The sequence below is a fragment of the Taudactylus pleione genome, unplaced genomic scaffold (assembly GCF_031769625.1).
Source record: "Taudactylus pleione unplaced genomic scaffold, aTauple2 ptg002751l, whole genome shotgun sequence".
NCBI lineage: Eukaryota > Metazoa > Chordata > Amphibia > Anura > Myobatrachidae > Taudactylus > Taudactylus pleione.
In genome coordinates, this window is record NW_028287126.1 from 2,628,425 (window position 1) to 2,653,004 (window position 24,580).

Sequence of the window (24,580 nt, forward strand, 5' to 3'; positions counted from 1 at the left end):
AACAGGTAATGTAGAGATGTACACATAGGTCAGTGATTATAGGTAGCAGGTAATGTAGAGAGGTACACATAGGTCAGTGATTATAGGTAACAGGTAATGTAGAGAGGTACACATAGGTCAGTGATTATAGGTAGCAGGTAATGTAGAGAGGTACACATAGGTCAGTGATTATAGGTAGCAGGTAATGTAGAGAGGTACACATAGGTCAGTGATTATAGGTAACAGGTAATGTAGAGAGGTACACATAGGTCAGTGATTATAGGTAACAGGTAATGTAGAGAGCTACACATAGGTCAGTGATTATAGATAACCGTAATACACAGGGGTACACATAGGTCAGTGATTATAGGTAACAGGTAATGTAGAGAGGTACACATAGGTCAGTGATTAAAGGTAACAGGTAATACACAGGAGTACACATAGGTCAGTGATTAAAGGTAACAGGAAATACAGAGGGGTACACCTAGGTCTGTGATTATAGGTAACAGGTAATGTAGAGGGGTACATATAGGTCAGTGATTATAGGTAACAGGTAATGTAGAGAGGTACACATAGGTCAGTGAATATAGGTAACAGATAATGTAGAGAGGTACACATAGGTCAGTGATTATAGGTAACAGGTAATGTAGAGAGGTACACATAGGTCAGTGATTATAGGTAACAGTTAATATAGAGAAGTACACATAGGTTAGTAATTATAGGTAGCAGGTAATACAGAGGAGTACACATAGGTCAGTGATTATAGGTAACAGGTAATACAGAGGGGTAAACATAGGTTAGTGATTATAGGTAACAGGTAATACAAGGTGTACACATAGGTCAGTGATTATAGGTAACAGGTAATACAGACGGGTAAACATAGGTTAGTGATTATAGGTAACAGGTAAAACAAGGTGTACACATAGGTCAGTGATTATAGGTAACAGGTAATGTAGAGAGGTACACATAGGTCAGTGATTATAGGTAACAGGTAATGTAGAGAGGTACACATATGTCAGTGATTATAGGTAACAGGTAATACAGAGGGGTACACATAGGTCAGTGATTATAGGTAACAGGTAACACAGAGGGGTACACATAGGTCAGTGATTATAGGTAACAGGTAATGTAGAGAGGTACACATAGGTCAGTGATTATAGGTAACAGGTAATGTAGAGAGGTACACATAGGTCAGTGATTATAGGTAACAGGTAATACAGAGGAGTTCACATAGGTCAGTGATTATAGGTAACAGGTAATACAGAGTGGTACACATAGGTCAGTGATTATAGGTAACAGGTAATACAGAGGGGTAAACATAGGTTAGTGATTATAGGTAACAGGTAATACAAGGTGTACACATAGGTCAGTGATTATAGGTAATAGGTAATGTAGATGGGTACACATAAGTCAGTGATTATAGGTAACAGGTAATACAGAGGGGTACACATAGGTCAGTGATTATAGGTAACAGGTAATACAGAGGGGTACACATAGGTCAGTGATTATAGGTAACAGGTAATACAGAGGGGTACACATAGTTCAGTGATTATAGGTAACAGGTAATACAGAGGGGTACACAGAGGTCAGTGATTATAGGTAACAGGTAATGTAGAGATGTACACATAGGTCAGTGATTATAGGTAGCAGGTAATGTAGAGAGGTACACATAGGTCAGTGATTATAGGTAACAGGTAATGTAGAGAGGTACACATAGGTCAGTGATTATAGGTAGCAGGTAATGTAGAGAGGTACACATAGGTCAGTGATTATAGGTAGCAGGTAATGTAGAGAGGTACACATAGGTCAGTGATTATAGGTAAAAGGTAATGTAGAGAGGTACACAAAGGTTAGTGATTATAAGTAGCAGCTAATACAGAGGAGTACACACAGGTCAGTGGTTATAGAGAGCAGGTAATGTAGGGGTTACACACAGGTCAGTGGTTATAGAGTGCAGGTAATGTAGGGGTTACACACAGGTCAGTGGTTATAGAGAGCAGGTAATGTAGGGGTTACACACAGGTCAGTGGTTTTAGAGTGCAGGTAATGTAGGGGTTACACACAGGTCAGTGGTTATAGGGTGCAGGTAATGTAGGGGTTACACACAGGTCAGTGGTTATAGGGTGCAGGTAATGTAGGGGTTACACACAGGTCAGTGGTTATAGGGTGCAGGTAATGTAGGGTTACACACAGGTCAGTGGTTATAGAGTGCAGGTAATGTAGGGACTACACACAGGTCAGTGGTTATAGGGTGCAGGTAATGTAGGGGTTACACACAGGTCAGTGGTTATAGAGTGCAGGTAATGTAGGGGTTACACACAGGTCTGTGGTTATAGAGTGCAGGTAATGTAGGGGTTACACACAGGTCAGTGGTTATAGAGTGCAGGTAATGTAGGGGTTACACACAGGTCAGTGGTTATAGGGTGCAGGTAATGTAGGGTTTACACACAGGTCAGTGGTTATAGAGAGTAGGTAATGTAGGGGTTACACACAGGTCAGTGGTTATAGAGTGCAGGTAATGTAGGGGTTACACACAGGTCTGTGGTTATAGAGTGCAGGTAATGTAGGGGTTACACACAGGTCAGTGGTTATAGAGAGTAGGTAATGTAGGGGGTACACACAGGTCAGTGGTTATAGGGTGCAGGTAATGTAGGGGTTACACACAGGTCAGTGGTTATAGAGTGCAGGTAATGTAGGGGTTACACACAGGTCAGTGGTTATAGGGTGCAGGTAATGTAGGGGTTACACACAGGTCAGTGGTTATAGAGAGTAGGTAATGTAGGGGGTACACACAGGTCAGTGGTTATAGAGAGTAGGTAATGTAGGGGTTACACACAGGTCAGTGGTTATAGAGAGTAGGTAATGTAGGGGTTACACACAGGTCAGTGGTTATAGGGTGCAGGTAATGTAGGGGTTACACACAGGCCAGTGGTTATATGGTGCAGGTAATGAAGGGGTTACACACAGGTCAGTGGTTATAGAGAGCAGGTAATGTAGGGGATACACACAGGTCAGTGGTTATAGAGTGCAGGTAATGTAGGGGTTACACACAGGTCAGTGGTTATAGGGTGCAGGTAATGTAGGGGTTACACACAGGTCTGTGGTTATAGACAGCAGGTAATGTAGGGGTTACACACAGGTCAGTGGTTATAGGGTGCAGGTAATGTAGGGTTACACACAGGTCAGTGGTTATAGAGAGCAGGTAATGTAGGGTTACACACAGGTCAGTGGTTATAGAGTGCAGGTAATGTAGGGGTTACACACAGGTCAGTGGTTATAGAGAGCAGGTAATGTAGGGGTTACACACAGGTCAGTGGTTATAGGGTGCAGGTAATGTAGGGGGTACACACAGGTCAGTGGTTATAGGGTGCAGGTAATGTAGGGGTTACACACAGGTCAGTGGTTATAGAGAGTAGGTAATGTAGGGGGTACACACAGGTCAGTGGTTATAGAGTGCAGGTAATGTAGGGGTTACACACAGGTCAGTGGTTATAGGGTGCAGGTAATGTAGGGGTTACACACAGGTCAGTGGTTATAAAGTGCAGGTAATGTAGGGGGTACACACAGGGCAGTGGTTATAGGGTGCAGGTAATGTAGGGGGTACACACAGGTCAGTGGTTATAGGGTGCAGGTAATGTAGGGGTTACACACAGGTCAGTGGTTATAGAGAGTAGGTAATGTAGGGGGTACACACAGGTCAGTGGTTATAGAGTGCAGGTAATGTAGGGGTTACACACAGGTCAGTGGTTATAGGGTGCAGGTAATGTAGGGGTTACACACAGGTCAGTGGTTATAAAGTGCAGGTAATGTAGGGGGTACACACAGGGCAGTGGTTATAGGGTGCAGGTAATGTAGGGGGTACACACAGGTCAGTGGTTATAGGGTGCAGGTAATGTAGGGGTTACACACAGGTCAGTGGTTATAGGGTGCAGGTAATGTAGGGGTTACACACAGGTCAGTGGTTATAGGGTGCAGGTAATGTAGGGGTTACACACAGGTCAGTGGTTATAGGGTGCAGGTAATGTAGGGACTACACACAGGTCAGTGGTTATAGGGTGCAGGTAATGTAGGGACTACACACAGGTCAGTGGTTATAGGGTGCAGGTAATGTAGGGACTACACACAGGTAAGTGGTTATAGGGTGCAGGTAATGTAGGGAGTACACACAGGTCAGTGGTTATAGAGAGCAGGTAATGTAGGGGTTACACACAGGTCAGTGGTTATAGAGAGCAGGTAATGTAGGGGTACACACAGGTCAGTGGTTATATGGTGCAGATAATGTAGGGGTTACACAGGTCAGTGGTTATAGGGTGCAAGTAATGTAGGGAGTACACACAGGTCAGTGGTTATAGAGAGCAGGTAATGTAGGGGTTACACACGTCAGTGGTTATAGGGTGCAGGTAATGTAGGGGTTACACACAAGTCAGTGGTTACAGAGAGCAGGTAATGTAGGGGTTACACACAGGTCAGTGGTTACAGAGAGCAGGTAATGTAGGGGTTACACACAGGTCAGTGGTTATAGATTGCAGGTAATGTAAGGGTTACACACAGGTCAGTGGTTATAGAGTGCAGGTAATGTAGGGGGTACACACAGGTCAGTGGTTATAGGGTGCAGGTAATGTAGGGGTTACACACGGGTCAGTGTTTATAGAGTGCAGGTAATGTAGGGGTTACACACAGGTCAGTGGTTATAGGGTGCAGGTAATGTAGGGGTTACACACAGGTCAGTGGTTATAGGGTGCAGGTAATGTAGGGGTTACACACAGGTCAGTGGTTATAGGGTGCAGGTAATGTAGGGGTTACACACAGGTCAGTGGTTATAGAGTGCAGGTAATGTATGGGGTACACACAGGTCAGAGGTTATATGGTGAAGGTAATGTAGGGGGTACACACAGGTCAGTGGTTATAGGGAGCAGGTAATGTAGGGGGTACACACAGGTCAGTGGTTATATGGTGAAGGTAATGGTTGAGGGTTACACACATGGAGCAGCAGATGATGTAGGGGCTACATACAGGGTACAGCACGTGATCTTGGAAGGTTACACACTGGGTGCAACAGGTGATGCTGGGGGGACATATAGGCAGCAGGTGATGTAAAGGGGTACACACAGGATGTAGCAAGTGATGTAGGGGTACACACAGGGTACAACAGGTTATGCAGAGGGGTACACAGGGTACAGGTGATGTTGCGGAATTCATACAATGCAGGTGATGTGGTAGGTACACATAGGCAGCAGGTGATGTATGGGAGTTCAAACAGTGCAACAGGTTATGTGAGTAAGGGCTATACAGAGTGCAGCAGGTGATGTAGAGGGGTACACATAGGGTGCAGCAGGTGATGTGGAGGGGTACACGCAGGGTGCAGCAGGTGATGTGGAGGGGTACACGCAGGGTGCATCAGGTGATGTAGAGGGGTACACACAGGGTGCAGCAGGTGATGTGGAGGGGTACACACAGGGTGCAGCAGGTGATGTGGAGGGGTACACATAGGGTGCAGCAGGTGATGTGGAGGGGTACACACAGGGTGCAGCAGGTGATGTAGAGGGGTACACACAGGTAAGTGGTTATAGGGTGCAGGTAATGTAGGGGTTACACACAGGTCAGTGGTTATAGGGTGAAGGTAATGTAGGGGTTACACACAGGTCAGTGGTTATAGGGTGCAGGTAATGTAGGGACTACACACAGGTCAGTGGTTATAGGGTGCAGGTAATGTAGGGACTACACACAGGTCAGTGGTTATAGGGTGCAGGTAATGTAGGGACTACACACAGGTAAGTGGTTATAGGGTGCAGGTAATGTAGGGAGTACACACAGGTCAGTGGTTATAGAGAGCAGGTAATGTAGGGGTTACACACAGGTCAGTGGTTATAGAGAGCAGGTAATGTAGGGGTACACACAGGTCAGTGGTTATATGGTGCAGATAATGTAGGGGTTACACAGGTCAGTGGTTATAGAGAGCAGGTAATGTAGGGGTTACACACAGGTCAGTGGTTATAGGGTGCAAGTAATGTAGGGAGTACACACAGGTCAGTGGTTATAGAGAGCAGGTAATGTAGGGGTTACACACGTCAGTGGTTATAGGGTGCAGGTAATGTAGGGGTTACACACAAGTCAGTGGTTACAGAGAGCAGGTAATGTAGGGGGTACACACAGGGCAGTGGTTATAGGGTGCAGGTAATGTAGGGGTTACACACAGGTCAGTGGTTACAGAGAGCAGGTAATGTAGGGGTTACACACAGGTCAGTGGTTATAGATTGCAGGTAATGTAAGGGTTACACACAGGTCAGTGGTTATAGAGTGCAGGTAATGTAGGGGGTACACACAGGTCAGTGGTTATAGGGTGCAGGTAATGTAGGGGTTACACACGGGTCAGTGTTTATAGAGTGCAGGTAATGTAGGGGTTACACACAGGTCAGTGGTTATAGGGTGCAGGTAATGTAGGGGTTACACACAGGTCAGTGGTTATAGGGTGCAGGTAATGTAGGGGTTACACACAGGTCAGTGGTTATAGGGTGCAGGTAATGTAGGGGTTACACACAGGTCAGTGGTTATAGAGTGCAGGTAATGTAGGGGGTACACACAGGTCAGAGGTTATATGGTGAAGGTAATGTAGGGGGTACACACAGGTCAGTGGTTATAGGGTGCAGGTAATGTAGGGGGTACACACAGGTCAGTGGTTATATGGTGAAGGTAATGGTTGAGGGTTACACACATGGAGCAGCAGATGATGTAGGGGCTACATACAGGGTACAGCAGGTGATCTTGGAAGGTTACACACTGGGTGCAACAGGTGATGCTGGGGGGACATATAGGCAGCAGGTGATGTAAAGGGGTACACACAGGATGTAGCAAGTGATGTAGGGGTACACACAGGGTACAACAGGTTATGCAGAGGGGTACACAGGGTACAGGTGATGTTGCGGAATTCATACAATGCAGGTGATGTGGTAGGTACACATAGGCAGCAGGTGATGTATGGGAGTTCAAACAGTGCAACAGGTTATGTGAGTAAGGGCTACACAGAGTGCAGCAGGTGATGTGGAGGGGTACACACAGGGTGCAGCAGGTGATGTAGAGGGGTACACACAGGGTGCAGCAGGTGATGTGGAGGGGTACACACAGGGTGCAGCAGGTGATGTGGAGGGGTACACACAGGGTGCAGCAGGTGATGTGGAGGGGTACACACAGGGTGCAGCAGGTGATGTGGAGGGGTACACACGGTGCAGCAGGTGATGTGGAGGGGTACACACGGTGCAGCAGGTGATGTGGAGGGGTACACGCAGGGTGCATCAGGTGATGTAGAGGGGTACACACAGGGTGCAGCAGGTGATGTGGAGGGGTACACACGGTGCAGCAGGTGATGTGGAGGGGTATACACAGGGTGCAGCAGGTGATGTGGAGGGGTACACATAGGGTGCAGCAGGTGATGTGGAGGGGTACACACAGGGTGCAGCAGGTGATGTGGAGGGGTACACATAGGGTGCAGCAGGTGATGTAGAGGGGTACACACAGGGTGCAGCAGGTGATGTGGAGGGGTACACACGGTGCAGCAGGTGATGTGGAGGGGTACACACAGGGTGCAGCAGGTGATGTGGAGGGGTATACACAGGGTGCAGCAGGTGATGTAGAGGGGTACACACAGGGTGCAGCAGGTGATGTGGAGGGGGATAGATGATGTAGTGGTACTCACACTCACCTCTCTTGCTGCGGCCGATCTGGCCGAGTTTGGGGGGTCTCTTGCCGCCCCCCTGCCCGGAGCTGCCGTAGAAGTTGCCGGTGTCCTGGAGGCGGCATGTGAGGGGAATCTGTCCGGCCATGTCCCCCCCTCCGTCCGCGTAATGCCCCCGCTGCTCGGCCTCACTGAACGGCAGCACCTCGGACATGGTGGCGCTGGGATTCCGGGAACAAGGACACCGATCACAGCCCACTCCGGAGGACGCTGATCACTCGCCGGGTGGGAGACCCCCGATCACATCCTCGGCTGGGGGAGCAAAGAGCGGTATCTGCGGGGACAGCAGAGCCCGGGGGTCAGTGACTGGAGGGGTAAGAACAGTCTGGGGGTCAGTGACGGGGGGGGGACAGTCTGGGGGTCAGTGACGGGGGGGGGGACAGTCTGGGGGTCAGTGACGGGGGGGGGGGGACAGTCTGGGGGTCAGTGACGGGGGGGGGGACAGTCTGGGGGTCAGTGACGGGGGGGGGGGACAGTCTGGGGGTCAGTGACGGGGGGGGACAGTCTGGGGGTCAGTGACGGGGGGGGTTGGCAGGACAGCACGGGTGTCAGTAATGTAAGGGGGGGGGGTCAGTGACTGTGGGGAGGGGGATGACTGTGAGGAGGGGACATACAGCACAGCCCGGGGGTCAGTGACTGAGGGTAGAGGAGGACACAGCAGAGCCCGGGGGTCCGTGAATGGGGTGGTGGGAGGGGGACAGCACAGCCCAGGTTTCAGTGATGAGGGGTTGGGGGATACGATACAGCACAGCCATGGGTTCAGTGGCCGAGGAGAGGGGAAAGGGAATAGCACAGTCTAGGGGTCAGTGACTGGGGAGGGGGACAGCACAGCCAGGGGGTCAGGGGCTGAGGAGGGGGGTAGAGCACAGCCTGAAGGTCAGTAAGGGGGGGGAATTGGGCAGCACAGACCAGGGTTCAGGGCACAGCAGGAGAATTAGTGACTGGGGGGGGGGGGTTGTAGACAGGACACCTGTGTGAAGGAGGAGGGGAGGATACTAGGGGGCTCTGAGTGAGGGAGGGATTGCAGAGACAGGTGGGGTGGGAGAGAAGTGTGTGTGTGTGGGGGGGGGGGGGCGTTAAAGAGGGGAGAGGGGTTCGCCAAAGCTGTCAGGAGCAGGGGCTGCTGCTGGGGAGAGAGGGGGGTCTCTGGCTGCAATGTGAGCTGGCAGAGGGGGATACCTGAGACCCCGGACAGGGGGTAGATAAGGGATGCGGACAGCATCGGTGTATGTTACGGGGGGTTTGATCCCGGCAGGGGGCAGATGAGGGGCGCAAGCAGCAGCTGTGTATGTGGGGGGTACACAGGAAGGGGCTGTGTGTTGGGTGGGGGGTACATGAAGGGTACAGGGGACGGCAGAGAGAACCTACCAGAGGGAGAGAGCGGCGCGGAGACGGCAGATGCTGCTGCTGGGAGCGGAGAGACAGAGGCAGGAGGAGGGGGAGTGACAGAGACAGAGAGGGGGCAGGAGGAGGCTCTATCTGGGGGAGAGGATGGGAGGATGATGCTGCTGCTGTGTGCGGGCTGGAAATAGGGGTCTCTGTGCTGTGTATCCCAACATTCCTACATCATGATGTGTGTGGCGGGGGAGGGGGTGTGATATGGGGCAGGGGGTACATAGAGCCCTCCACCCTCCATACACCTGCTGCAGAATAGGTAGGGGGATATACAGTGCAGGGTTGTCTTAACAGCAGTGTGGGCCCTGGGCAAATGTAAATGGTCAATAAAATTAAACCCTCCTGCATGGCCATCAGACCTCCCACACATGCAGAGAGTCTCTGTCTGACTGGTCTGAAGACGGCGGATTACGTGAAACTGGGACTGAGGTGAGTACTTGCGGCTGAAGGGGGTAGGCTGGTGGGCCCCTACAAGCTTCGGGCCCTTGGGCAACTGCCCAACAAGCCCAATGGAAGAGATGGCCCTGATACAGTGCTGTGTGAGTGATATTCTCTACATCTGTGGCTGTGATATACAGCTGGGGGGGGACGTGTGCTTACCTTGGTGTTGATAAGAGATGAGCTAAGTGTCAGTTTTGTGTAGCATGTAGGTATATAGGGTATATGTGTGTGTAGTATGTAGGTATATAGGGTATGTGTGTGTTTAGTATGTAAATATATAGGGTATATGTGTGTGTAGTATGTAGGTATATAGGGTATATGTGTGTAGTATGTAGATATATAGGGTATGTGTATGTAGTATGTAGGTATATAGGGTATGTGTGTGTATGTAGGTATATAGTAGGGGTGAGCGGGTTCGGATTTCTGAAAACCGAGCCCCCCCAATCCAAGTGAGGCTCGACTTTTCCCGCCTGACTCGGATCTGAAATCGAGGCAAAACGTCATCATCCCGCCTTCCGGGTCTCGCGGATTTTGGATCCTATATAAGGTACCCCCGTCGGCGCCATTTTCTCACTCGGCTGTGGACAGTGAAGAGGGAGAGTGGGAGTTATGGCTGGCTGGGCTGTGTAGTGTAGTGCAGTGTAGTGTTGTGCTGTGCTGCGCTGTGCTGCTGTTGTCCATAGGGGCTGTGTCCACTCCTCCAAAGTCCATAGGGGCTGGCTGGACTGTGTTGTGCAGTCAGTTGTCCATAGGGGCTGTGTCCACTCCAAAGTCCTGTGCAGTGTCCCAGTTCTAAAGGGGTGCTGTAGTGTTGTCCAAGGGGTGCTCTGTCCATCAGGGGTGCTCCCCCCAAGTGCAAAAAAAATATATATTTTTTTCTGTGTTTGTGAATTGTGTGCACAGTAGCCGCACGTGCATCAACAAAGTAGTGCCAAGCGTGCGCCTGTGTCATAAGTAAAGGGCCGGCTGGCTTGACCGTTAAAGGGTGCTGTAACCCCCAAAGTGCACTCCAAACAAAATAAAAAATATTTTCTGTGTTTGTGAATTGTGTGCACTGTGGCTGCACGTGCATCAACAAAGGAGCAGCGCCAAGCGTGCGCCTGTGTCCCATAAGTAAAGGGCCGGCTGGCTTGTACGTTAAAGGGTGCTGTAACCCCCAAAGAAACACTACAAACAAAATAAAAAAATATTTTCTGTGTTTGTGAATTGTGTGCACTGTGGCTGCACGTGCATCAACAAAGGAGCAGCGCCAAGCGTGCGCCTGTGTCCCATAAGTAAAGGGCCGGCTGGCTTGTACGTTAAAGGGTGCTGTAACCCCCAAAGAAACACTCCAAACAAAATAAAAAATTATTTTCTGTGTTTGTGAATTGTCTGCACTGTGGCTGCACGTGCATCAACGAAGGAGCAGCGCCAAGCGTGCGCCTGTGTCCCATAAGTAAAGAGCCGGCTAGCTCATTTCTTAAAAGGTGGTGTAACCCACAAAGTGCACTACTCTCCTGCAAAAATAAAAAAAAAATTTCTGTGTTTGTGTGCGCCTTAGCCGCACGTATATATCAAATCAATATAACATAAATGATGGACCAAACTTTCTCCGATAAAAATAAAATAGGGAAAGATCAAGAACCACTTCCTCCTAGTGCTGAAGCTGCTGCCACTAGTCATGACATAGACGATAACATGCCATCAACGTTGTCTGCCAAGGCCGATGCCCAATGTCATAGTAGAGGGCACATACAATCCCAAATGACAAAGTTCAGGAAAATGACCTTAAAAATTTTTTTAAATCATCTGAAGAGAAACGTAAATTTGCCAATATGCCATTTATGACACGGAGTAGCAAGGAACGGCTAAGGTCTTTCCCTATGTTCATGACTAGTGGTTCAGCTTCACATGACGATGGAAGCCCTCCTCCCGCTAAAAAAATCAAACGAGTTAAGCTGGCAAAAGCACAGCGAATAACTGTGCGTTCTAAGAAGATATCACAAATCCCCAAGGAGAGTCCAAGTGTGGTGGCGGTTGCGATGCCTGACCTTCCTAGCACTGGACGAGAAGAGGTGGCTCTTTCCACCATTTGCACACCCCCTGCAAGTGCTGAAAGGAGCACCCACAGTCCACTTGCTGATATGCAAATTGAAGATGTCACTGTTGAAGTACAACAGGATGAGGATACTGGTGTAGCTGGCGCTGAGGAGGAAGTTGGCGAGGAGGATTCTGATGGTGATGTGGTTTGTTTAAATCAGGCTTCGGGGGAGACAGTTGTTGCCTGTGGGATGAAAAAGCCCATCACGGTCATGCCTGGGCAGAAGACCAAACATTCCACCTCTTTGGCCTGGCAATATTTCTATCCAAATCCGGACAACAACTGTCTTGCCATATGTACCATATGTAAAGGTGAAATAAGTAGGGGTAGGGATTTTAACCACCTAGGAACATCCTCCCTTATACGGCACCTGCAGCGCGTTCATAAAAAGTTACTGTCAAGTTGAGAAACTTTGGCTAAGACCGTAAGCAGTCCAGGGACACCTAAATCCCGTTGTCCTGTTGTATCCAAGCGCCTGCAAACCACACCGTCAACTCCCTCCTCGTCAATTTCCTCCTTAGTCAGGATCGGAAGTAGTCCTTCAGGCCATGTCTCTAGCATGACTGACTCTCCTATCCGGGATTCCTCCGGAGGATCTTGCATTGCTACGCCTGTTGCTGCTGCTGGGAGTCGTTCATCATCCCAGAGAGGAAGTAGGAACACCACTACTTTTACTAAACAATTGACCCTCCAACAGTTCTTAGCGAGGAGGATGAAGTACGACAGCAGTCATCCTGAAGCAAAACGTATAACTGAGGCCTTGACTGCTATGTTAGTGTTAGACGTGCATCCGGTATCCGCCATTAGTGCAGTGGGATTTAGACAATTGATGGAGGTAGTGTGTCCCCGGTTCCAAATCCCGTCTAGATTCCACTTCACTAGGCAGGCGATACCGAGACTGTACAGAAACGTCAGAAAAAGTGTCCTCAGTGTCCTGAAAAATGCGATTGTACCCAATGTCCACTTAACCACGGACATGTGGACAAGTCGAACAGGGCAGACTAAGAACTATATGACTGTGACATCTCACTGGGTAGATGTATCACCTTACGCAGCAACAACAGCAGCGTCACCAGTAGCAGCATCTCAGAAACGCCAGCTCGTTCCAAGGCAGGCTACGCTGTGTATCACCAGTTTCAGTAAGAGGTACACCGCCGACAACCTCTTAGAGAAACTGAGGGAAATCATCGCCCAGTGGCTTACCCCACTTAGACTCTCCTGGGGATTTGTGATATCTGACAACGCCACCAATATTGTGCGGGCATTACATCTGGACAAATTCCAGCACGTCCCATGTTTTGCTCACACAATAAACTTGGTGGTGCAGAATTTTCTGAAAAGCAACAGGGGCGTGCAGGAGACGCTTTGGGTGGCCCGAAAAATTTCTGGCCACTTTCGCCATTCAGCGACTGCGTGCCGAAGACTGGAGCGCCAGCAAACACTCTTGAACCTGCCCCGCCATCACCTGAAGCAAGAGGTTGTGACACGGTGGAACTCAACCCTCTATATGCTTCAGAGGATGGAGGAGCAGCAAAAGGCCATTCAAGCCTATACATCCACCTATGACATAGGCAAAGGAGGGGGTATGCACCTGACTCAAGCGCAGTGGAGAATGATTTCCGTGTTGTGCAAAGTTCTCCAACCCTTCGAACTTGCCACACGTGAAGTCAGTTCAGACACTGCCAGCTTGAGTCAGGTCATTCCCCTCATCAGGCTTTTGCAGAAGCAGCTGGAGAAAGTGAAGGCGGAGCTAAGACGGAGCGATTCCGCTCGGCATGTGGGACTTGTGGATGAAGCCCTTCATTCGCTTTGCCAGGATTCCAGGGAGGTCAATCTGTTGAAATCAGACCACTACATTTTGGCCACCGTGCTCGATCCTAGGTTTAAAGCCTATGTGGTGTCTCTTTTTCTGGCCGACACAAGTCTGCAGAGGTGCAAAGACCTGCTGGTGAAAACACTGTCAGCTGAAGCGGAACGTGACACGTCAACAGCTCCTTCATTTTCTCCCGCAACTGGGGCTGCCAGGAAAAAACTTAGGTATCCTAAACAACCCGCTGGCGGTGATGCAGGTCAGGCAGGACCAAGTTTGGACATCTGGTCCGGACTGAAGGACCTGGCAACAATTTCTGACATGTCTACTGTCACTGCATATGATACTGTCACCATTAACAGAATGGTGGAGGATTACATCGGTGACAGCATCCAAGTAGGCATGTCAGACAGTCTGTACTTGTGCTGGCAGGAAAAAGAGGCAATTTGGAGGCCCCTGTACAAACTGGCTCTATTTTACCTGAGTTGCCCCCCCTCCAGTGTGCACTCCGAAAGAGTGTTTAGTGCAGCCGGGAACCTTGTCAGCGAAAGGCGTAGGAGGTTGCTTCCACAAAGGAGAAGATGATGTTCATAAAAATGAATTACCAACTCTTTCAGGGAGACCAGCCTCCAGAACGTACAGAGGGACCTGTGGTGGTGGATTCCAGTGGGGACGAGTTAATAGTCTGTGAGGATGAGGATGTACACAACACTGAAGAGGGTGAGGAATTGGTGGATGAGGAGGATGAGGACGAGCCGTAGAGCCAGTTTGTGCAGGGACAGATTAATTGCCAGCTTGTTTTGTGGGGGCCCAAACGAACCAATAATTTCAGCCACAGTCGTGTGGCAGACCCTGGCGCTGAAATGATTGGTTTGTTAAAGTGTGCATGTCCTGTTTATACAACTTAAGGGTGGGTGGGAGGGCCCAAGGACAATTCCATCTTGCACCTCTTTTTTTTCTTTGCATTATGTACAGTTTGGGGCCTAGTTTTTCAAACTGCCATCCTGTCTGCCACTGCAGTGTCACTCCTAGATGGGCCACGTGTTTGTGCCGCCCACTCGTGTCGCTTAGCATAGTCATCCAGCTACCTCGGTGCAACCTTTTGGATATAAAAACACTATTGTGAGGTGTGAGGTGTTCAGAATAGACTGGAAATGAGTGGAAATTAAGGTTATTGAGGTTAATAATAGCATAGGAGCAGAAAAACCCACAAATTCTGTGATTTTAGCTGTTTTTATTCTTTTTAAAAAAAAAATACAGAACCTAAACACAAAACCCAGAACCCAAAACACGGAAGGGTGGTTTTGGCAAAACCAATCCAGATCCAAAACACGAAGAAACATCCAAAACCAAAACACAAAATATGAAAAGTGGCCGGTGCACACCCCTAATATATACCCTATATACCTACATACTACACACAAATATACCCTATATACCTCCATACCACACACATATATACCCTATATACCTACATACCACACACATATATACCCTATATACCTACATACCACACACACATATACCCTATATACCTACATACTACACACACATATACCCTATATACACATACATACTACACACACATACCCTATATACTACACACAAACACACACATATACCCTATATACCTACATACTACACACACATATAACCTATATACTTACATACTATGCACATACCCTATATACCTACATACTACACACATATACCTACTATATATACTACACTATACTACACATACTACCTACCTATATACCTACATACTACACACATATACCCTACATACTATACATACTACACACACATACCCTATATACCTATATACTACACACATACCCTATATACCTATATACTACACACATACCCTATATGTGTGTATGTATATAGGGTATGTGTGTGTATATGTATATAAGGTATGTGTGTAGTATGTAAGGTGTGTATATGTATATAGGGTATGTGTGTGTAGTATATAAGGTGTGTATATGTATATAGGGTATGTGGGTGTAGTATGTAAGGTGTGTATATGTATATAGGGTATGTGGGTGTAGTATGTAGTGTGTGGATATGTATATATGGTATGTGTGTGTAGTATGTATGGTGTGTGTATATGTATATAGGGTATGTGTGTGTAGTATATAAGGTGTGTATATGTATATAGGGTATGTGGGTGTAGTATGTAGTGTGTGGATATGTATATATGGTATGTGTGTGTAGTATGTATGGTGTGTGTATATGTATATAGGGTATGTGTGTGTAGTATATAAGGTGTGTGTATATGTATATAGGGTATGTGTGTGTAGTATATAAGTTGTGTGTATATTTATATAGAGTATGTGGGGGTAGTATATAAGGTGTGTGTATATGTATATAGGGTATGTGGGTGTAGTATGTAAGGTGTGTGTATATGTATATAGGGTATGTGTGTGTAGTATGGTGTGTGTATATGTATCTAGGGTATGTGTGTAGTATGTAAGGTGTGTGTATATGTATATAGGGTATGTGTGTGTAGTATGTATGGTGTGTTTATATGTATATAGGGTATGTGGGTGTAGTATGTATGGTGTGTGTATATGTATGTAGGGTATGTGTGTGTAGTGTGTAAGGTGTGTGTATATGTATATAGGGTATGTGTAGTATATAAGGTGTGTGTATATGTATATAGGGTATGTGTGTGTAGTATATAAGGTGTGTGTATATGTATATAGGGTATGTGTGTAGTATATAAGGTGTGTGTATATGTATATAGGGTATGTGTGTGTAGTATATAAGGTGTGTGTATATGTATATAGGCTATGTGTGTGTAGTATATAAGGTGTGTGTATATGTATATAGGCTATGTGTGTGTATTATATAAGGTGTGTGTATATGTATATAGGGTATGTGGGTGTAGTATGTAAGGTGTGTGTATATGTATATAGGGTATGTGTGTGTAGTATGGTGTGTGTATATGTATCTAGGGTATGTGTGTGTAGTATGGTGTGTGTATATGTATCTAGGGTATGTGTGTAGTATGTAAGGTGTGTGTATATGTATATAGGGTATGTGTGTGTAGTATGGTGTGTGTATATGTATATAGGGTATGTGTGTGTAGTATGGTGTGTGTATATGTATATAGGGTATGTGTGTGTAGTATATAAGGTGTGTGTATGTATATAGGGTATGTGTGTGTAGTATATAAGTTGCGTATGTATATAGGATATGTGTGTGTAGTATGTAAGGTGTGTGTATATGTATATAGAGTAGGTGGGTACTACGTAAGGTGTGTGTATGTATATAGGGTATGTGTGTGTAGTATGTAAGGTGTGTGTATGTATATAGGGTATGTGTGTGTAGTATGTAAGGTGTGTGTATGTATACAGGGTATGTGTGTGTAGTATGTAAGGTGTGTGTATATGTATATAGGGTATGTGTGTGTAGTATGTAAGGTGTGTGTATGTATATAGGGTATGTGTGTGTAGTATATAAGGTGTGTGTATATGTATATAGAGTATGTGGGTGTAGTATGTAAGGTGTGTGTATGTATATAGGGTATGTGTGAGTAGTATGTAAGGTGTGTGTATATGTCTATAGGGTATGTGTGAGTAGTATGTATGGTGTGTGTATATGTATATAGGGTATGTGTGTGTAGTATGTAAGGTGTGCGTATGTATATAGGGTATGTGTGAGTAGTATGTATGGTGTGTGTATGTATATAGGGTATGTGTGAGTAGTATGTATGGTGTGTGTATGTATATAGGGTATGTGTGTGTATATGTATATTGGGTATGTGTGTGTATATGTATATAGGGTATGTGTGAGTACTATGTAAGGTGTGTGTATATGTATATAGGGTATGTGTGCGTATATGTATATAGGGTATGTGTGTGTAGTATGTAAGGTGTGTGTATATGTCTATAGGGTAAGTGTGTGTAGTATATAAGGTGTGTGTATATGTCTATAGGGTATGTATGTGTAGTATGTATGGTGTGTATATATATAAGGTATGTATGTGTAGTATGTATGGTGTGTATGTATATAGGGTATGTGGGTGTAGTATGTAAGGTGTGTGTATATGTATATAGGGTATGTGTGTGTAGTATGGTGTGTGTATATGTATCTAGGGTATGTGTGTAGTATGTAAGGTGTGTATATGTATATAGGGTATGTGTGTGTAGTATATAAGGTGTGTGTGTATATGTCTATAGGGTATGTGGGTGTAGTATGTATGGTGTGTGTATATGTATATAGGGTATCTGGGTGTAGTATGTAAGGTGTGTGTATATGTATATAGGGTATGTGTGTGTAGTATGGTGTGTGTATATGTATATAGGGTATGTGTGTGTAGTATGGTGTGTGTATATGTATATAGGGTATGTGTGTGTAGTATATAAGGTGTGTGTATGTATATAGGGTATGTGTGTGTAGTATATAAGGTGCGTATGTATATAGGATATGTGTGTGTAGTATGTAAGGTGTGTATATGTATATAGAGTATGTGGGTGTAGTATGTAAGGTGTGTGTATATGTATATAGGGTATGTGTGTGTAGTATGTAAGGTGTGTGTATGTACATAGGGTATGTGGGTGTAGTATGTAAGGTGTGTGTATATGTATATAGAGTATGTGGGTGTAGTATGTAAGGTTTGCGTATGTATATAGGGTATGTGTGAGTAGTATGTAAGGTGTGTGTATATGTCTATAGGGTATGTGTGAGTAGTATGTATGGTGTGTGTATGTATATAGGGTATGTGTGAGTAGTATGTATGGTGTGTGTATGTATATAGGGTATGTGTGTGTATATGTATATAGGGTATGTATGTGTATATGTATATAGGGTATTTGTGAGTAGTATGTAAGGTGTGTGTATATGTCTATAGGGTAAGTGTGTGTAGTATGTATGGTGTGTATGTATATAGGGTATGTGTGTGTAGTATGTATATAGGGTATGTATGTGTAGTATGTATGGTGTGTATGTATATAGGGTATGTGTGTGTAGTATGTAAGGTGTGTGTATATGTCTATAGGGTATGTGGGTGTAGTATATAAGGTGTGTGTATGTATATAGGGTATGTGTGAGTAGTATGTAAGGTGTGTATATGTCTATAGGGTATGTGTGTGTAGTATATAAGGTGTGTGTATATGTCTATAGGGTATGTGTGTGTAGTATAGTATGTGTATGTACAGTAAATAGGGTATTTGGGTGTAGTATGTAAGTTGTGTGTGTATATATATATATATATATATATATATATATATATATTATGGATGTGCGCCGGACCATTTTTGCCGGATTTGGATTTGGTTCTAATTCGTCGTCCGGCTTTGGATTTGGATTTGGATTTGCCAAACTGCGGTGACTGGCTTTGGATTTGGATTTGGATTTTTTTACAAAAATTGACACTGGGGCGTGTGATGGGAGTGTCACAGGGCGTGTCTGGGAGTGTTACGGGGCGTGTCTGGGAGTGTCACTGGGTTGTGTCAAGGGGGCGTGTCTGGGAGTGTAACGGGGGCATGTCTGGGTGTGTCATGGGGCGTGTGATGGGAGTGTCACAGGGACATGTGTGGGTGTGTCACGGGGCATGTCTGGAAGTGTCACAGGGACACGTCTGGGTGTGTCACGGGGGCATGTTTGGGGTGTCACAGGGGCATGTCTGGAAGTGTCACAGGGACACGTCTGGGTGTGTCACGGGGGCATGTTTGGGGTGTCACAGGAGCATGTCTGGAAGTGTCACGGGGACATGTCTGGGTGTGTCATGGGGGGCGTGTGATGCGAGTATCACCTGGGTGTGTCACGGGGGGACGTGTCTGGGAGTGTCACGGGGGCGTGTCTGGGTGTGCCATGGGGCGTGTGATGGGAGTGTCACAGGGACATGTCTGGGTGTGTCACGGGGGCGTGTCTGGGAATGTCACAGGGGTGTGTCTGGGAATGTCATGGGGGCGTGTCTCGGAGTGTCACGGGGGCATATCTGGGTGTGTCATGGGGGCGTTTGATGGGTGTGTCACAGGGACATGTCTGGGTGTGTCATGGGGGCGTTTGATGGGTGTGTCACAGGGACATATCTGGGTGTGTCATGGGGGCGTGTCTGGGAATGTCACAGGGGTGTGTCTGGGAATGTCACGGGGGCGTGTCTGGGAGTGTCACGGGGGCGTGTCTGGGAAATCTGCTGCATTCCCAATCACAAATCACTGCTTAGATGCCATGTTTAGTAGGATTAGAGGAGATATCTAGAGTAGACCCTACAGAGTATATTTACTAAGCTGTATACCCCTAGGTCTAGGCGCAACCGATATTGCATCAATGTTGGTGTGTTTACAAACACCATGGCAAATGCACAGAGCACGCGGCCTGAAAATGGGAGTCTCAGCACCTGTACCCCCTCTCCCCCCACTGCACAAGGGAGCACAGAGGGGAGGCTGAGATTAGCATTTACATCAGATCTGCTGTATACCCTGCATATCTCTGATATATAAACTATAGCAGCACAGCACAGTATGATGCAGCGGCCTGTACTGGCCTGTATGCTCATATGCTTTATACCCTGCATATCTCTGATACATAAACTATAGCAGCACAGCACAGTATGATGCAGCGACCTGTACTGGCCTGTATGCTCATATGCTATATACCCTGCATATCTCTGATACATAAACTATAGCAGTACAGCACAGTATGACGCAGCGACCTGTACTGGTCTGTATGCTCATATGCTGTATACCCTGCATATCTCTGATACATAAACTATAGCAGCACAGCACAGTATGACGCAGCAACCTGTACTGGCCTGTATGCTCATATGCTGTATACCCTGCAAATCTCTGATACATAAACTATAGCAGCACAGCACAGTATGACGCAGCGACCTGTACTGGCCTGTATGCTCATATGCTGTATACCCTGCATATCTCTGATACATAAACTATAGCAGCATAGCACAGTATGACGCAGCGACCTGTACTGGCCTGTATGCTCATATGCTGTATACCCTGCATATCTCTGATACATAAACTATAGCAGCATAGCACAGTATGACGCAGCGACCTGTATTGGCCTGTATGCTCATATGCTGTATACCCTGCATATCTCTGATACATAAACTATAGCAGCACAGCACAGTATGACGCAGCGACCTGTACTGGCCTGTATGCTCATATGCTATATACCCTGCATATCTCTGATACATAAACTATAGCAGCACAGTATGACGCAGCAACCTGTACTGGCCTGTATGTTCATATGCTGTATACCCTGCATATCTCTGATACATAAACTATAGCAGCACAGCACAGTATGACGCAGCGACCTGTACTGGCCTGTATGCTCATATGCTGTATACCCTGCATATCTCTGATACATAAACTATAGCAGCATAGCACAGTATGATGCAGCAACCTGTACTGGCCTGTATGCTCATATGCTGTGTACCCTGCATATCTCTGATACATAAACTATAGCAGCACAGCACAGTATGACGCAGCAACCTGTACTGGCCTGTATGCTCATATGCTGTATACCCTGCATATCTCTGATACATAAACTATAGCAGCACAGTATGATGCAGCGGGCTGTACTGGCCTGTATGCTCATATGCTGTATACCCTGCATATCTCTGATACATAAACTATAGCAGCACAGCACAGTATGACGCAGCGGGCTGTACTGGCCTGTATGCTCATATGCTGTATGGATCCTGTACACAATAAATGTGAGGGGGGGTGGGAGAGATGGTCACATGAGACATTTCATAGCGTTGGAAGCTGTGCAACCCCCTAACCGTACATAGGGCCTAATTCAGAGCCGCTCGTAAGCGGCCGCTCGTTCCCACTGAGCGATGTTCGCACAACTGCGCATGCGTACGGTTTGTAATTCGCATGTGCGAACCAGTCAGCGTGGCCGAAATTCGTTTGTTCGCTAAACAGCGAATGCCTGCTATTTTGAGTGACAGGAGGAGGCGTATGTGGGTGGTAACAGGGGAAGGTGCTTGAAAACGGGGAGTGGAGATCCGAACGCAGGCGTGCTTAAAGGTCAAAACGGGCGTTTTATGGGTGTGCATAATTAATACAGCAGCGTCATTGACCACGTCACTGGGTTATTTTATAGCCAGAACTGCTCGCAAGATTGTGGTAGCAAAAACCAACCACAAGAATAGTGAGCAGTTCAGACGCTGGTCGATGTACTCGATTAATCTAATAAATAGCGGACATGACGTAGGATGCGAGCGGCCAGGGGGCGTAGTTTTCAAAAAAACGACCGCAAGTTTTGTTCGCTCGTTCAGACCTAGAGGCGTGAACAGACCGCAAAGAGCGAACGGTTCATTTGAATAGCCACCCCTATTTTCTGGACGAGCGAGCGCTAATTGCATCCGGCTCTGAATCAGGCCCATACTCTTATATATGTGACCTGTATGGCGATAACTGATATGTACCCCGGTATAGTGACACTATGGCGATTCCATCTCTTACACTCGTTGTGTATGTGTGGTGTGTGTCTGAGAGGATGCTGGCAGAGCCTGGTAGATAGTGTGTGCAGTCTTGCATAACAGCTCTGCAATGCTTGAGATCCACACAACACACGCTCTGCATTACAGCTCACTGCACAGCATCTGGCATAACAGCTCTGCAGTGTGTGTGTGTGTGTGGGGGGGTGACTTCATTTCTATGCCTGGGGGGTGGCATGCGTGGTGGCGGTGCAGGAAGAAGGGGTAAATCTTACTGGCCCCAAAATTTGACCGCCATCTTTACACCGATTGTTTTTCAATGTGCTGTGCCGCTGTGTGCGTAGCAGAATGGAGATTTGCATCAAGATGTTCTGGCAGAGCCAAAGACATGTGCCGCACTGTGACGCAACTGGTTTGCTAATATCACCCCCTTCCCGAGGTTTTATTTGCCACTGGCGTCAGACACGAGAGAGCAGCACGGGTCACTGATTGCAAACATTGCCCGATTACATCGCTGGATAAAGCCTGGTAATTCTATTGTTAATCCCTTTAACCCTGTTATTCCTGCACGTGACGCGGGGATTCCGCAGGAGAGACGGACACTACGGCAGAACCTCCATCATCGTGCGAGGGGGGTGGAGATTGTCACACGACACACATTCATTACGCTTCTGTTGTCTGCGAGAATCTCACCCGGGGCGGGCGTGTCGGACCCTCCGTGGGTGTAGTGTTACTGCCAGACCTGTTGGGAGCTACTGTGACTTATTCTGGTCCTTTCAGCTGGTCGGGAGCGTAAATGGTGGGGAAATAAGTGTTGTGAATTTATGGAATATATCCAACACCTGCTGTTATATAGGTTTTATCAATTCCTTGTTCCTTTCAAACCACCTGGAAAAAGGTGTAAGCACCAGCGTCTATCAAGACCAAAGCCCCCAACTCTCACGGGTAGTAATCCCTTCCCGGCGCCGCACGCTTTTCACCGATGCTTGTCAGACTCTGACGAAGCTGAAACTTCGATACGCATTAGGGGTGTGGCCTAGTGACGACCTTACAAGCACCTTTTCTCTCTTTAGTGTTTCGGGCAATGGTGAATAGCTTGCGGCCCTGGTATTTACAACCTGGTGACTTGTATTTTTGGTACAAATTACACCGTGGGGGTGAGGGTTATTAAATGTTTTGAAACATAATAGATGAGACAGGTGTTTCAGCACAGGTGGCTGCAATCATAAATTAAGAGGGAAGTCCAGGAGCAGAGCATTTTGTACCTAATGGAACGGGTCATGTTGGAGGGTCTGCAAATGGCATTAATCCGCGGCACTCCAGCCTGTGCTATGTGACCCAACCACTTAAATAAAAAATAAAATAAGCTTTGCTCTGCATCATTCCACTCAAATTTTGTCAGTTTATCCCCCAGGTGCCCCTAGTCAGTATGCTGGGGTGGGGTTCTGTCTCTTTAAGCCAGTGAGCCAGCACTTATTTTAAACCCATGGAGAGAAGCATAATGTATATTTAAAATCTACTGTATGTGATACCTGGAGCCAAATGGCACAGAGCAATACTCATATTTCTGAGAGTCAGTGTAGGGACTGACCAGGAGGGACGAATGATTGCAATACTATGGGACTAACATCCTCTAGAATTAAATGAAGTACAGTTTGGAACATAATGGTGAGTGCAGAGTTTGTATGATGTATGTATATATATATATATATATATATATATATACATATATATAAATGATTATATATATATATATACATACACACACACACACAGGCTTGCCGACTTTCTGGCTGCCCTTTCCGGGAGGGAGCAGCCAGATCGGCATGACAGGGGGCGTGGCCAGCACAAGGAGGCGGGGCTGGCCAGATTACAAGTATTTGTTGGCGGGGCGGGGGCTGGGCCACGCGATCGCGTAATTTCAGCCCCGCTACACAATGCAGATATTACAGGCACTGTAAAGCAGGGGGCGGGGGTAAAATGACGCAATTCCCCCCCCCCCTCTCTGCAGGGGTTTCAAAGGTAATTACGGGGGTAATAGGAGGGGTGGGCGGCAGCCGGTAGAATTGCTTGCCTTCCTGGGAAGTCGGGTGCGGCACTCGATGTTCGGGGGGCTCCCGACCAAATCGGGAGGGTAGGCAAGTATGTATGTATATATATACACACACACACACCATGCTCCCTATATCTGTGGGTCTGAGCCAGGACTGAAATAGAAGACATTCACCCCGACTACCACCCAAATAAACACCTAGCGTGTCCATCTGACCTCCAGATATAACAGGAGATCAGCGGTCACAGGTACAGGTAGCTATGTATCTAGGTAACCACCAATATTGGCACTCCCTGTGTGTATGTGGGGGTAGCAGCGTGGGGGCCTCGGCTGTATACTGCTGTGATTGCACATAATGCACAAAGAAACGGGCGGAACTAGCGGCAGTGCAGCCGGGGCCTTGCATCGGGGCCCGCTGTGGGGCAGGGGCCCATGGCCGCCTGCATCCGACAGAACCGCTGCACGCCGACCAGGTCTCTATTACTGAAATGGTTGCAGCCGGAGCCGGCCCGCTTCGGCCGCTTTGGCTCCACCAACATAACAGCCACCCGCCGCGGTCCGGCCCCTTGTTATGACACGGCGCGCGTGATGTCATGCGCTTCGTGTCATAACAAGGGGCCGGGCTGCCGGAAAGAGAGAATCAAGAGGAGCCGCGGAGAAGAAGCAGCCAAGGTAGG

The 24,580-nt window shown here is 47.2% G+C and overlaps 1 protein-coding gene across 1 annotated transcript in view; it reads right to left on the minus strand.

Annotated features, from left to right (window-relative positions):
* CAMK2N1 (calcium/calmodulin dependent protein kinase II inhibitor 1) overlaps positions 1 to 9,178 on the minus strand; it is a 118,830-nt gene extending 109,652 nt beyond the window's left edge. The window contains exons 1-2 of the mRNA XM_088466267.1: positions 9,077 to 9,178; positions 7,676 to 7,982 (exon numbers count right to left, since the gene is read on the minus strand). Of these exons, the coding sequence (XP_088322393.1) occupies positions 7,676 to 7,862 (187 nt within the window). The 5' untranslated portion in view covers positions 7,863 to 7,982; positions 9,077 to 9,178. The remainder of the gene's footprint in view (positions 1 to 7,675; positions 7,983 to 9,076) is intronic.
* Between the last annotated feature and the right edge of the window lie 15,402 nt (positions 9,179 to 24,580).